The sequence below is a fragment of the Pleurodeles waltl genome, chromosome 4_1 (genome assembly GCF_031143425.1).
Source record: "Pleurodeles waltl isolate 20211129_DDA chromosome 4_1, aPleWal1.hap1.20221129, whole genome shotgun sequence".
Lineage (NCBI taxonomy): Eukaryota > Metazoa > Chordata > Amphibia > Caudata > Salamandridae > Pleurodeles > Pleurodeles waltl.
Window position 1 is genome coordinate 42,743,057 of NC_090442.1, and position 16,123 is coordinate 42,759,179.

General features: G+C 42.8%; 1 protein-coding gene across 3 annotated transcripts in view; it reads left to right on the forward strand.

The window, feature by feature from the left end:
* Positions 1–14,658, forward strand: part of LOC138287341 (zinc finger and SCAN domain-containing protein 2-like) — a 56,827-nt gene extending 42,169 nt beyond the window's left edge. For all 3 annotated transcript variants that reach the window (XM_069227696.1, XM_069227697.1, XM_069227698.1), the window contains one exon: positions 1,908–14,658. In XM_069227696.1, the coding sequence (XP_069083797.1) occupies positions 2,590–3,849 (1,260 nt within the window). In that variant the 5' untranslated portion in view covers positions 1,908–2,589 and the 3' untranslated portion in view covers positions 3,850–14,658. The remainder of the gene's footprint in view (positions 1–1,907) is intronic.
* The last annotated feature ends 1,465 nt before the right edge of the window (positions 14,659–16,123 follow it).

Here is a 16,123-nt window from a genome sequence, read left to right on the forward strand (position 1 = left end):
ATTGTGTTTTCTTATGATATTGTGCATATGAAGCTAAGTGGTACTGTAGTAGCTTCACACGTCTCCTAGTTCAGCCTAAGCTGCTCTGCTAAGCTACCATTATCTATCAGCCTAAGCTGCTAGACACCCTATACACTAATAAGGGATAACTGGGCCTGGTGCAAGGTGCAAGTACCCCTTGGTACTCACTACAAGCCAGTCCAGCCTCCTACAGCTGGCAATACCCACAGGATTTGGGACCCATTAACGGTTCATATCCGACCCAATTTCTCCTGGAAGTGTTCAAACCAGAGCTAAAAAAAGTGCCTCTTGACCAAATTCTATATTTGATCTTTTTTTTAATCCGAACCCTTGGAGATCCTGAGTTTCTTTTCCTCTTTCAATCCTGTCCTCCTTTTTCTCTTTACACTTTCTTTCTTTTCTGCAGTCTGATTTTGTTCTCGTCCCAGGATGCACTTCCATTGACACACATTGCCTGAATGCTCAGAATTTAGATTTTCTCATGTGTGGTGAGTATTATGTATTACTTTAGTTGGTTTGTCTATACAGCAGCCAAGTTAAATGTAGTAACAAAAGACTGCAGTTCCCAGGACCCATTGAATTAATCACTACAGAAGACTAAACCAGGTGCTCTGTCATGGCACACTACCTGTGCACCTCCTGTTTGTACCTCAGAAGCACCTACCAGTGCGCTTCTTCTGTCTGTACCTCAGAAGCACCTATCTGTGCACTTCTTCTGTTTGTACCTCATGAGCACCTACCTGTGCACTTCTGTTCGTACCTCATAAGCACCTGCCTGTGCACTTCTTCTGTTTGTACCTCAAAAGCACCTACCTATGCACCTCCTCTGTTTGTACCTCATAAGCACCTACCTGTGCACCTCCTCTGTTTGTACCTCATAAGCACCTACCTGTGCACTTCATCTGGTTGTCCCTCATAAGCACCTACCACTGCACTTCATCTGTTTGTACCTCAAACGCACCTACCTGTGCACCTCCTCTGTTTATACCTCATAAGCAGCTACCTGTGCACCTCCTCTGTTCGCACCTCATAAGCACCTACCTGTGCACTTCATCTATTTGTACCTCATAAGCACCTACATGTGCACCTCCTGTTTGTACTTTACAGGTAAACTTCTCAAAATGAATCTTGTGATTCCTGTATTGCCAACCATGGCTGTTTGACTGTCAGGCCGTTATCTGATTTCTGCTCTGTGCAGGCAACGAGTTGTTCCCCCTGTTTTGGCAAACAGTGAGCCCTGTAGAGTAAGTATGCAGCTGCAGGGGTGTGTGTGGGTTTTTGTGCATGTGTGTGGGTGTTTGTGTGTGTGTGTGCAGGGGTGTGTATGTGTGCGTGTGTGTGTGTGTGCAGGGGTGTGTATGTGTGTGGGGGTGTGTGTGCAGGGGTGTGTGTGTGTGTGTGTGTGTGTGCAAGGTACAGTAAGGTGTTGGTATCTCAGAGGATCCAGTGTGAACAGGAAAGGATTGTGAAGAGGAGTGTGAATGGAGTTACCTTTGAAATATAATTCATGAAGAGTTACCTTTCTTCCACACTTCCTCAAACGTAATTAACAACATCATGTCCCGATCCATCTCCGTTTCCACAATCTGTTCTTGTTTAAATGAAATCTTGTTCATGTGCATCCTCCCAAAGCTGTACCTGTAGCACGTGGGTTCTACGTGAGTGCCCTTTCTTTACTGTTAGTCTGTGAACACTGGTAAATATCCACTTTTTCTGAAGTAAGGAAGATGTGATGTGCTCAACAGAACTTTTAGTTAAATATTTGTGTATGGTAAAAGTTTCAACGGTGGTAAAGAAGAGATGACTTTTACAACCAAGTAAATATTGTGTACTCACATTCTATTACGATTCCATTTAGCAGTTTTTATTCTCTTTACATCCAACAGGAAACAAGTCTTGAATGCAGAAAACCATTATATATAATGACGATAATATAATAAATCTGCAAAAAGCTGTCATAAATAATGATCTCCAGTATTCAGGAAAACATCAGTGCAATCAGCGACAGAGGAACCTGAACATAAACAGGCAGATCCTAGAAGAACAAGTCAAAGCCAATTCAGTGGTTATAAGAAGTGACCTCTACAAAATTAAGGCAACAACACTGACAACCACCTCCTGTGCAAACCGGCGTCAACCACCAGCTTTGATCGTGGGATTGGTATAATGTGACTACAGCAGTGCTCTGCTTCCTAGAATGATAAAAGACCACCATTCAATGCTCTAGATGTATCGTAAACCCTTTCTGGCCAAACTACAGCAACCAGAGAAAAGCACCACAGAGTTTAGCCGGACAACTGAAGGGTAAAGGAACGAGGCTTCTGCTGAATAAAACAGAGTACTGCCCCCGTTTCCATCAACCAGGAGAAGAAAGGATCTTCACCCGCAAGTATGCAAAACCATTGTCCTATTTAAAGACACAGTCACCGAAAAAAGAAGCCTTACACATATTATGTGTGTAATAAGTATTTAGTGACCATTGCTATGTATTGTAAAATCAGAAATCTAACATGCAGTATACCACACATGTACAGGGAGTGTGAGAATAACGCAAGTGCCTAATCAGCCATGTTGGCCCTTCAGGAAACACAGCCACGGGATGTAGACAAATGTATACCTGACCCAGGGACACAAACCAAGAAAGAAAAAGCATACACATGCAGTGAGAGCTTTAGTTTGTCATCTGACCTAAAGAACTACGAGCAAACGCACACAGGAGAAAAACAAATCAAATGCAGTGAATGTATGAAGATTTTCATTAACTTATCAACACTACAAAGACATCAGCGAACACACACAGGAGAAAAACCATTCAAGTGCAGTGAATGTGTGAAGAGCTTTAGTCAGTTATCAAACCTACAAAGACACCAACAAACACACACTGGGGAAAAGTCGTTCAAGCGCATTAAATGTGTGAAGAGCTTTGTTCACTCGGGACATGTAAAAGAGCATCAGCGAGAACACACAGAGGAAAAAGCATTCAGGTGGAGTGAATGTGTGAAGAGCTTTGGCCAGTTAGCAACCCCAAGAAGACATCAGTGGACACACACAGGGGAAAAACCATTCAGGTGCAGTGAATGTGTAAAGAGCTTTAGGTGGTTATCACACCTACAAATACATCAGCAAACCCATACAGGGGTAAAACCGTTCAGGTGCAGTGAATGTGTGAAGAGCTTTGGTGAGTTTTCAACCCTAAAACAACATCTGCGAACCCACACAGGGGAAAAACCATACCATTGCAGTGAGTGTGGAAGCAGCTTTAGTCGCTCAACACACCTAAAACTCCATCAGCAAACTCACACAAAGGAAAAATCATTCAAGTGCAGTGAATGTGTGAAGAGGTATAGTTGTTTATCGAGCCTAAAACAACATCAGCGAGTGCACACAGGGGAAAAACCTTACCATTGCAGTGAATGTTTGAAGAGCTTTAGTCGGTTTTCAATCCTCCAAGTACATCTACGAACACACACAGGGGAAAAGCCATTCAAGTGCAGTGAATGTGGGAAGAACTTTAGTCAATTATCAGACCTCCAGGTACATCAGCGAACGCACACAGGTGAAAAGCCATACCATTGCAGTGAATGCACAAGTAGTTTTAGTTGTTCCTCAACATTAAGGAAACATCAAAGAACACACACAGGAGAAAAACCATTCAAATGTAGCAAATGTGTAAAGATCTTTAGTTCTTTATCAAGCTTAAACAGACATCAGCAAACACACACTGGGGAAAAGCCATACCATTGCAGTGAATGTCTGAAGAGCTTTAGTCGATTATCGGGCCTACAAAACCATCAGCAAACACACCCATCACCAAACAAACAGAAATAATTTATAGAGATGCAGCAAATTTGGCAATAATTTAAGTACACCAACAATAATACTGACCCATCAGTAGACATAGACCGAAGCAAAAAAGTTCAGTTATTCTAAGATGAAGGAATTAAAAAAAATGATAAAATTACAAACATGTGAAACTTTCAAATACCAGATGATAAAAGAAAACCCAATTAGTCTGAATGAAGAAAGGCAGAGATATTTGTAGAATTATAACAATGTCTTTAAGAAATTGGTTGAAGGAGAAGAACCCTGTTCTAATAATAACCCAAGCAGTCGGGCTTAACTTAAAGGCAATGTGTAAAGTACTCATGTAGCACTGTAAGAGTAATAAAGTGAAAACACAACACAAGAAGAATAAGAATTCTAAAACAATTTAGAACAATAGAAGATATTTTAATAAATACACTGATATCGTAACAACAAAAGTCCGATCCGTAGAAGCAGTGTTATGAGTTTTTACAGTTTTAGTTAAAAAGCACCAAATGGTGTGAAGCGCCAGTGGTGGGTGTCTTCACTGGACTGGGACAGTCACAAGTTCAGGCTAACTGTCATATAGGGTGGGCCAGATCAAGAACAGGGTTTATCCCGCTACAAATTTTACCTTGTGACTTTGGTACAAAGACGGTTCCTTTGCATGCTGAGTTGGACCAGTTGATGCCACTGCTCAGAAGCTGTGTGGTGCTGTGATGCTAGACTGCATCACCCTGCACCGGGTCTGGTGAAGCACAGATCGGGAGTTGCATGGTGCTCCTATGTGAGGGTCTGCTTCTGGTTCGGTGGAGCTGAAGACCGGGAGCTGCACGGTGTTGCGAGCTGTGATGCAGGTCTCTGCATCGCTCTCTGTCAGATCCAGTAAATCTGCTGACCCTGACCAGGAGCTGGGTAGTGCTGAGCTGCGAGGCCCTGTGCCATCATGCACTGGATTTGGTGAAGCCTTCAGCTAAGCGTTGAGGAGTACACTCAGACTCCAGCCAACGGTCCAGGGCCTGGAGGACAACACTTGGGGGGGTCAGGAGTTTACACATTGCATCTGAACAGGATCAGATCCCATCTAATTTCCCACCATTCCCACCTTTAACATGTTTGTCCCCAATGATGATCCTGGAGACGTCCCCGTGGCCCTGCTAGGTCAGACTCTTCCAGCTGTTCCTCCTATCTCTGTTAGTACAGTTATAGATGTGCTAACGGCAGTGAAATCAGGATCACCACTTGACCCTGTACCTATGTGCATTCTGCAGCTAGGGGCAAAATCTTTTGCTGGCTGTTCGGTCTGTCCCCCAGCACTGGAAGCATGCAATAGTTAAGCCGCTTCTGAAACAAAACAACCTGGATCAGCTGAACCTAAGCATTTTTAGGCCAATTTCATTTCTGCCGGGTGTCTCCAAATTATTGGAGAAGTATGCCAACAAGCACCTCTCAGCTTTCCCCAAATCACAGTCACTGTTACACTCTACTAAGACTGGCTTCTGCCCACTGCATAGCACAGAGACATGCTTAGTAGCAGTGGATGAGAAACTCAGAAGCATCTTAGATCAGGGTCAGTAGGCTGCCATCTTTCTTTTAGACCTCAGTGCGGCTTTTGACACTGTAAATCATTCCAACCTGCTGCAAAGGATGTCCAGTGTCGTGGTCTTGGACACAGCTCTAAGCTGGCTTTTGTCCTTTTTACAAAATCACTCTTTTCAGGCCCAGGACCAGACCTTTCTCTTAGCCAACTTCCCAACTTGTTGTGGCGTGCCTCAGGGCTCCTCCTTGAGCCCCAGTCTTTTTAACATTTATGTGCGCCCTCTGGCCAAGTTCGTTCAGGCTCATGGGCTCTCGCTGGTGTCTTACGCCGATGAACGCAGCTGGTGATGTCTGTCTCCCAGGATTGCCATTTGGGCCAGCCACCTCTATCTGCATGTGTAAAGGATGTTGCCTGCTGGATGTCCACCTGCAAGCTGAAGCTAAACGAGGACAAAACCTTCTGTTAGGGAACTGCCTCAGCTACCCAATCTCTAGTCCCCTAAAGGACTACCTGTGCAGCCTTCCCAGCCCTAAAGAGTCAATAAAGAGTCTCTGTATCTGGTTAGATGCCGGGGTGTCTGTGTCAACATGCCAGGAAACTCGCTGCCAGCTGCTTTGGCACTCTGTAAATGTTACAGAAAGTCCTTCAGCTCCTCCCCATCACAGCCTGAAGAGTGGTTGTACAGGCCTTGGTGCTAGCCTGGGTGGATTATAGGAATGCCTTGTTTTTTTGCTCTCCCTCCTATGTCACTGAAATACAATAGACGGCTTCCTTCTCCTGCCACCCCTCAGCTTCTGGAGAGATTGCTCCATTCATCCTCTGCTGATCTTTTGATGGTGCCTAGGATCCATAGGGCCTGGTGGGGGGGGCTGGTCCATTGCTTATCTGGCCCACCAAATTTGGAATCTGTTGCCTTTTGACCTGCACCGCCTAAAACATGAATTCTCCTTCCACAAAACCTTGAAGACCTGACATTTTGTCAACTAATTCTCATACTGTCTATGCCTCTGATGACTTGGGTAGCACTGGGAGGCCTTTGGGTAGCCATGCTCCCTATAAGAATTCATTAATAGAATAGAAAACCTTATCAAAGTTCAAAATAGTAAGTGAAAATATAACTTTACTATTAAAGGAGATTTTAACTTACAGTTCTCAAGAGTGGAAGAAGTATTTCACTAGCTGAAGCTGAAGTTATCACTTATTAAATGTAATATGTTAACCCACTGTTAATATAGGGAAGGCTAGCTTTACCACAGTGAAAAACATCTTTGGGGGTGTTTCAATGCCATGGCATGTAAACATAAGTACACATGTTTACGTTATAAATACCGGCTCTATGAAACTTTAGGGCTGCCTTAGGAGTGATGTATAAGTACTGATAAAGAAGGTTTACGCCTGGCATAAGGTTTTATTGCCAGGTTGAAAGGTCTGTTTAAAAGTGCACTACAGGCTGCAGCGTCAGGCCTGAGACAGGTTTACAGAGCTACTTTAGTGGGTGGCACAATGAGTGCTCCTGTCCACTAGTAGTAGTTAATTTACAGGCCCTGGGTATATGGGGTACCATTTACTAGAGACCTCTAAGTACTCTGACTGTGCCATTTAGGTGTATACCAATGTTTTGAAGGGAGAGGGCAAACACTTTATCACTGGTTAGCAGGAGTAAAGCACGCAGAGTCCTAAAGGCACCAAAATGGGTTCAGCAAGAGTCTGGGAGATGCCTTGCAGAAGATGGTCATTTCCAACAGTTTTTTTTTTCTCAGCAGTTGTTAATTTCTCTACACGTTGCAGGAAGAAACATGAAAACCAGGAAACAGATTGTGAGTTTAACACAACATGGAATTAATTAAATGAAGCCTTCTGTGAAACAGACGTATAAAGAAAAACATCCAAACACACTTGACCACGGTAACTGTAAAATCAGCACTAGGAACAATTGTGTGACGAAGAAGAAAGGATTGCCTACCTGTAGTTCTGGTTCTGCTTCATAGCATCTTCGTTGATGCTCCTAAACACTAGAATAGTTCCCTGCAGAACATCTTTTGTCCGTGAGTCATACACAGATATCTGTGGGATGGAGGCCGTCAGAGGCTTCGTATTTCCTGAATGTTTTAACAATTCTTTTAAATTCATATTCATAGATCTGCTTTGAAGTATACATTTGCAGAGGAAAAACATGTTTTTTAAAAGGGAACATGAGGGTAAAATGTAGCCTGTTCGACTTCCTTTAATCATTGATAGGAAAGCTGAAAAGGAGCCTGTGCTTTTAAGAGGGTGAGGAGCCTTCTGCTCACTGTACGCAGCACTGGCAGTTACCTTCCAGACCCAGTTCTTTTTAAGGCTAAAAGTAAAGTATAGATACTTATACTTACAGCCAAACTCCTCCTTTAAAAGAGCAGTCGCTGAGGAGCGCGGGTCAGTTATGGTTTGCTGGAACGTTGCTACCTTAATGACATGCATGCCACTAGATGTCTTTTGTTTAGAAGTAGCCATTCCTTGTCTTATATGCCCATAGTTTATGAAGAGTTGATTTGTTTTTCTGATGTCCTTGGTTTTATCAAACAAAAAACAAGATCCCTTCTGGTATCTAATGAAGAGCCCTCCCTGTCGGTGTAGAGGGGTTGGGAAAGAAGGTTGATAAAATAATGGTCTGATTGATGTGAAATTCTGAGACAACTTTGGTCACAAACGAAGGATGCTTTCTTAAAACCACCCTATTCAAATGAAAAACAATGAATGCTTTTTTGAACATAAAGCATGGAACTCACTGACTCTTCTAGATTAATTGAGAGCGTTTCAAATGGCAGTTTTCCCCTAAAGATGCTGCAACGTAGCTCTTTGAATATGTTCAAAAGTAGAAGCCATTACTTTGACAGTACCAGATTGAGCTCCCAAGTTAAGGATGCATTTTTAACAGGAGGGAAAACCTTTATAAGCCTTCTAGAAAACCTTTACTGACAGGTAATTTAAAGAATGAAGTTTGTTGTTATTTTCTGTATGCAGTTACAGTAGCACAATGCACTTTTATGGAAGAGATTTGTAACTTGGCTTTCGGTCGATTCAGTGGATAATGAAGCAAACCTTTGTCTTGACATGAAATGGGGTTATGTCCTTTAGTGTGACATCATATGCAAAATTGTTTCCATATTAGAACACACCATGGTTGGGTGTTTCACTTCTTTTAGTATGTCCAAACAAACCTGAGGTAGGTTCAGGTATCGATAGTGTCTGAACTCCAGAGCCAGGCTGTCCAATTCAAGGATTTGAGTTTTGGTGGATTTGCCCTTGGAGTCTGGTCAGCAGGTCTGGGCTGCAGTAGAGTCTATTGTGCTATCCTCATGATATGTCTAGGAGGTCCAGGTACCACCATTAGCTCAGCCAACGTGGTACAATCAGAATCACCTTGATATTTGATTTGCTAGGTTTCACAATCACTATCGGGAAGAGTGGGGTTAGGGAAAATGCATAAACAAATGCTGTTGATCCATTGATCAAAAGGGCATTGCCCACTGTGTTCTGGTGCCCAGAACACTGTACTTCTTGCTTTGACCATCAGATCTAATGTTTGGGATCCCTGTTCTCAAAATATGTTTCTTATTAATTCATTGTTCAGGACCCATTTGTGATATTCCTTGTGGTGTGGACTGAGGAAATCCGCTTGTAGGTTCTGGCTTCCTGGAATGTGTACTGCTGATAGAGAGATTCCTCTGGTTAGAGCCTAATGCTTCACCACATGAGTTTGCTTCACCTTGTTTTTTCTTGCTTGTTCGTGTATCATGGTGAATCGTGGTCTTTTCTGATTTTAGAAAATGTAGGAAAGCCTTAGGGTTAGAAGAACAACTTTCAGTTGCAAAAGATTGATGTGGAATCTTTTTTTCTGAAGCTCCAGCACTTTTTTTGGACAGAGGTGACCTTTTCCCTCAGAAGGATAATTTTTTTTATTTTTACTTGTGTCTATTCTCACTACCAATTAACTTCGAGTTTGGATTAATTTTGGAACTGATTATTCTGGGTTGATATATAGGCCTAGTTTTTGTAGGAGATTTACCGTGAACTGAAAATCATGGGCTGTGTTTTTCGGAGAGTTTGCTCTTATAAGCCAATCTATATATGGGTAAACATAAATGCTGCATTTTCTGAGATGGGCTGCAATGACTGCCAGGCATTTTGAGAATTTTCTTGGGACAGATTTTAGTCTAAAAGCCAAGACATCATATTGATAAGGATTTTTCCTGTGGGGAATAACAGGTATTTCTAGTGGTGCTTTCCTATGGGAATGTGACTATACACATCTTCAAGGTCAGAGACAATTCTTTTCTGGTGTGGACAAAATTCTAGAACTGCAACATTCTGAATGTTTTCCTTTTGAATGTGTTTGTTGAGAAAATCAGATCTAATATTGGATGATGTAGGGTTGTTCAGCCATTTTTAGGGGACTAGAAAACATCTGAAGTAAACTCCTCCGTTTCTTTGATGCTGGAATAACAGGTATTTCTAGTGGTGCTTTCCTATGGGAATGTGACTATACACATCTTCAAGGTCAGAGACAATTCTTTTCTGGTGTGCACAAAATTCTAGAACTGCAACATTCTGAATGTTTTCCTTTTGAATGTGTTTGTTGAGAAAATCATATCTAATATTGGATGACGTAGGGTTGTTCAGCCATTTTTAGGGGACTAGAAAACATCTGAAGTAAACTCCTTTGTTTCTTTGATGCAAATGTTCTATTTTGACTGATTTATTTGGTCCGTAGAATACGGGCGTCTTGCAACAGCAGCAAGAAGAGGCAATTTAGTGTTGGTTTTGTAGCAGATGAAGTAGCCCCTTTGTATAATGATCAGTACCCATTTGTCTGTTATTGCTTTCCACTCTTCCAAGTAGTATGCCAGCACTCCCCGCATAGGAGTGGATAACTATTGGTGGGGGTGTTAGAGAATCATTGGTGATTGCCAGATGAGTTTCTCCCATTAGAATTTGAGTTTCTGGGAGGTGGCGGTTTCTTCTTTTCATACTGATGTTGGTATTGCGGTTCCTGTCCTTGTTTTTGTTGCTAAGGTCGATTTTGATGTTGTACTCTGCTGGAAAAAAACAAAGTTCTTTTGGGCTTTACTGTATACACAACATGTTCTGTTATTTCGCCCGGCAGAAGTTTCTACTTCATGTTTCCTATGGAGCATCTTTTTGTCGGTATGTTGGCCAAAGAGGGCTATACTTGAAAAAGGGGAGGTTAGCGGTCTTGAGCTGCGCCTCGGGTTTCGGGGTTGTAAGTTGCAGCACTAATTACAAATCACCTAATCATCTCTCTGTGGTTTCTCCCAAGAAGTGTTGTCACACTTGTTTTTTTCAATGCGTTTTTCTGATGTGCTGGTGCTGTTTCTCACATTTTCTTCCCAGTGATACCAAATCTATTGCTTTCCGACTCAGGAGGAGCATTTGGTTCAGCATCTGAAGGATGTGTTCATCTTACTGCTGTGACAATGACTGAATCAGGCTTTGGGACTATTTTTTGTTGAGATTTTCTGGGTCTTTCTGCTGTGGTTTGTATTTCTTTAGTAGGCGTGGAGTTGGTGAGTGAGAAACTTGTCCTCTGCTATTTCTGAAAGTCCTGACACAAATTGTAAGAGAGGACCGGGTGCTGCTCCCGATTGTAGAATTACAGACACCGATGACTGAGAGACCTCACGGCATACTTTAAGCGTAGCTGCACTTCTGCCAGTACCTCATGGAAGGTAATATGCCATCTACTGGTGACACTCTGGAAGGCGATTGAGCTGGTGATGTAGAATTGCGTGAAGACGGATCAGATATGTGCATGGCGATCTGGACCTGATGTGAGATCACGAATGTTGAATGCGATCGGTGTTGACAAAGCGAACACTCTCTGGGCCGTAAACAGGTCGGCCCTGATGGGCTTAATGTCTCAGTTGGTGATCTTGACATCGATCTATGGTGATTGAGGATGATGTTGTTTTTCGTTATTTCTTTCCTCTTTCGGCCGACCTCTGTTGCTTTTGAGAGAGTGTGATGGAGATTGTGGAGCTGATCTGTCTAGGTCAGTGGTTCCCAACCTTTTGACTTCTGTGGACCCCCACTTTATCATTAATGGACCCCAGGGACCCCCAGTGAATCATCATTGGAAACCGGGGACCCCGCACAGGGTAATTACTGGAAGCTTGGGACCTAATTTGTCAATATTTATTAATATTTTTTAATTTTCTGAGCAGTCGCGGACCCCCTGAGAAGGCTTTGCGGACCCCCAGGGGTCCCCGGACCATAGGTCTAGCTCAATCTTTTCTTTCTCTCTTCCTCAGCTCTCATATCTTGTAGCATGCTCTCAGTCTTATTCCTTATCTGCCCTCTGGTTTTCTTTTTGACATCTTTTTACAGATATCACATTCTGGGACAGAATGAGGAAAGCAAGCAAACCACGCACACTTTAACTGCATCATTTACAGCCTTCTCCCTTCTACATGAGATCACTTTGAGAAAAGAGAAGTCATTATGACTGGGAAAAATTTCTGAATCTTGGAAAAATTTGTTCACTACATAGTAGGTATTAAAAAATGTTGGTTGAAGCTTAGAAAATTAAATTCCTGACAGGAAACTATCTGGTTTTAAAGGCAAAATAGCCTCAGAGATGTGATGAGATCCTTCTCTCACAAGCCACAAAAATGAACTTGGTTAGAAAGGCAGCTGCCAGGGCAGTGTATTGTGGAAGGGCTGCCTCCAAGGCTCTTAAAGGGACAGGCTTGTTTTTTCAACTTTGCTATCTGTGGTGAATGTAAACCGAAAGGGATGCATTTTAACTTCATGTTTCCTTTTGAGAAACATACTTCTTCTTTCTGCACATGTATTCAGCAAAGTGGGTCTATGATTTTGGATTTAAAAGATTTATCAGAACATTCAGGAATAATGAGGCCTCTGATGGTCTCCATCCCACAGATATCTGTATAATACTTATTGACAAAAGACTTTCTTAAGAATCTGCGGCGAATTATACAAGCGTTTATGACTAAGATTGAAGATCCTAAAATGCAGAAGGGTATTTTCTGCTAACTTTGGGATAGTGATAAAGTCCATAAATTCAGTGCATTCTGACTGAAGCAGGAGACCTGTTATGGTTTTCACCAAAATGCACCTGACTTTGAGACAGTTACCCTGCAAGAAGAACCAAATTAACAAGCCCACACTGGAGACATTTCATAGTTGATTGTGGTGTTGGGTCTTATTTTTTTGTCATTTCACATTATATCGTGCCAGAGTCCAGGGAACTGTTTTCAAAACCACAAGAAGTAAAAGAAGGAAAATGTGAAATGCGACACACAGGGTTAATGCTTGCAGTGCACGATATTTATTTCACAAGTCCTGACGCAGGAGAAGTAATGCTCTTTTCCACCATCGCATGCATGTGTAAATGCACCTGCCATAGCGACACTTCCCCAGTAGTCTCCAACACCGAGCTGGAAGATTTGCTGGGTCACCACTGACTATGTAAATGATTGCAAGTTAGGTTAATTTTTTATAAATGTATTTATTTATGTTTTGAACATCAACCAAATCCCCAAGAGTACCAGATTTAAATTGGTTCATGATGGAAAAATTATTGATAGAAGAAACAGCTATTGAAAAGCTGTGGTTTTCATAGATTTCTGAAGGCTTGACATTCAGGTAAAGATTGAGGGCTTTATTTTGAGTTTGGCGGGCAATGGAGGCTGCCCACCAAACTCCCACGTTCAGAAGACTGTCAGTGCGGTCTTCCGCCTGTTGGTCCTATTACGAGTTTCCCGCTGGGCCAGTGGGAAACAGGCTACAACATTGACGCTTGCTCCTAATCGAGCCGGCAGCAATGTCGCACTTTTCACTGCCTAAAATTCTGGTGGAACTGCCATGCAAAAGCTGGCGGACACAGGAGTCGTACTCCCCACGGCAGCGCTGCTTTCGGTGCTGCCCTGGCAGATTAGGACCGCCAGTACCTAAAAGCAGTGGTACCGGTTGTCTGACCGTGGCGCTTTTGCCACAGTCGGAATGTCATTGCTTGACTGCCCCTTTGGTGGCAGTCCGACCGCGATCATGACCCTGGCTGTCAACAGACCACCAGGGTCATAATGAGGGTGCGAGTGTTGAGGAGTGAATAATTCCAGTTCTTAGGCTAAACTCAAAAGTCAACCAGCTGTTTAAGTTTCTGAAACCATAGCATTGCAAAAACAAAACCTGTATTCAGAATCATCTGAAAATTACTTGTGTGTTGCTGGGTCCAGAAAGCACATGGCATTCCTAAAGGGAGTGTTGAGGAGTGAATAATTCCAGTTCTTAGGAGCTAAACTCAAAAGTCAACCAGCTGTTTAAGTTTCTGAAACCTTAGTATTGCAAAAACAAAGCCTGTATTCAGAATCATCTGAAAATGACTTGTGTGTTGCTGGGTCCAGAAAGCACATGGCATTCCTAAAGGCCAGCCTTACACATAAAGCAGTTCAGTAATAAAATATGCACATCTTAAGAACAAAACAAAAATGTCTTCTTTAGACAAAGGTAGTAACAACCAAATTATTCCACTGGGTTAATTGTATCCAAGTGCCAAGTCCTGTAAGTTCTCCCTACCATCAACCACCATCACAACCACCCAGCCAGTGAGAAACGGCAAACACACTTGTCTTCCACACACACATGCCCTTATACATAACACAACACACAAACCTTTAGGAGAATTAAATCCTTTTCCTTTTGCACAAACAAACCAGTTCTAAACTGGACATTTGATATTTAGGGACATGTGATGTGTATGACCATTAGTGGTGGAGCAAATGTGAGGGCTCATTAATGGAAGTCACAGAGCTGAAGTTGTGTGATAACCAGGTCTACAACAAGGCTTCAGAAGAGTGACGGCTCATTAATGGAAGTCACAGACCCACTCACTGTGTGATAACCAGTCCTAGGACAAGGCTTCTCTCTAGAAGAGTGAGGGATCATTAATGGAAGTCACTGACCCATACACTGTGCAATAACCAGTCCCTGACACAGCTTCTCATCAGAAGAGGGAGTGATAACCAGACAAAGCAGAAAGCAAAAAAACTCCATGTACATGTTTCGGAGTGTTATAAAGAGCAGATGGCTAATGGAGTACACTTTTGAAATGCTTGTTCAACATAAGAAATGGGGAAAAAGGGACTGATAATGTCTGAAATATGATACAACTAGAACTAATCATCATAATATAAAATGTACAATATAATGACTAGAATTTACATGTTAATAAGAAATTTATGTTGGTATATAATACAATAAATCATGTATTTGAATTCATGGTATTTGGTTGGTGATTACATAGAAAGAGATGTTAAATGAGAATGTCCCCTTAACCTTTCAAGATAATTTGTGCTGTCTGCAGGGAGCCTGGCATACCTGGCATCAGAAGGCTCCAGTGTTGATGTTGTGGCCACTTTCTCCAGAAACCCTGGAAATGGTGGCATTAGAGGGTCCAGTCTTGACAGCGTGACCGTTCTCACTTGGGATCCGTGTACTGGTGGCATTAAAAGGGTTCCAGTCTCAATAGCATGATTGCTGTCTGCAGGCTTTCTGGAACAGGTGAGTTTAGAATTGCCCTCGATGTTTGTTTCTGTACACCTGAAGATTTTGATCCGGCTCGGACCTGGCAGAGGTGGTATTAGAAAGGGGTGCAACCTTGATAGTGTTACTGTTCTCACCAGAGAGAGGCATTGTCCAGTCTCGATGGAGTGACTTCGCATAGCTGGGCTTCGTTATGGATATTTGCTTCTGATATTTGAAAGTGGCGAATTAGAAAGGTTGAGTCTGGATAGCGTGATCCCCTCAGCAGAGTCCTCGAACAGGAGGCGTTGAAGGGGTTGAGTTTCAATAGTGAGAAATCTAGCATCAGGCAGTCTGTTATAGGTTACATTAGAGAGGTCCAGCTGAATAGTGTGACTGCTCAAAAAAGGGCCCCTCTTTAGATGTTTCTAGTAATAAGGACTGGTTCTTTGCTTGAGGTGATGCTCGCTCTCCTTCTGGGATGATGGAGAGAGAAGTGCTCCAAAGCAGCACAGCCACTTTGATTCAATGTATAACAATCAAGATGGGTGTTCCCAAGGGATTGGTGAGAGTTACCAAACAGCCTGTGAGTAGGTAAAGTTCCAGGCCTGGATCACATCCCCTAGAACTTGCAAAAAGTAATCCTTGAATCTGGTTTTCACTTCCCTTTTGGGAATTTCATTCACTTATTTTTACTAATTTAATACCTGATTTATGTCAAAAAGCTAGAAAATGCCTATTTGTGTCCTGGCATGCCCCTTGTTCACAATCCTTATAAATGCCACCTGCTGCACACTGTCAGGGAGCAAGTCAGGAGTACCAACAAGGGCAACATTTGAGTACTGATCCTACTGTTCATGACTAACACATCTCCTCCGCCTCCGCATGCCTCCTCATGCCTCATCGTGGACATCCCCTGCCACTGCCACATCACAGCCAACCTGAGAGCCCTGCATTGGCTCCCCTTCAACAAGAGAATCACCTTCAAACTCCATACCCACGCTCACAAGGCACTGCACAGCATCAGAATACCACAACAGGCGGCTCTCCTTCTACACCCCGACCCGACAGCTTCGCTCTGCCAACCTTGCCCTCCAGCGGCAGATTATTCTTGCACCTCGCCCCCAAGACGTGAAACATTCTTCCCTCCCACCTCCATCAGACCAAGGACCATCTTTCCTTCAGAAGACATCTCAAGACATGGCTGTTCGAGCAGTA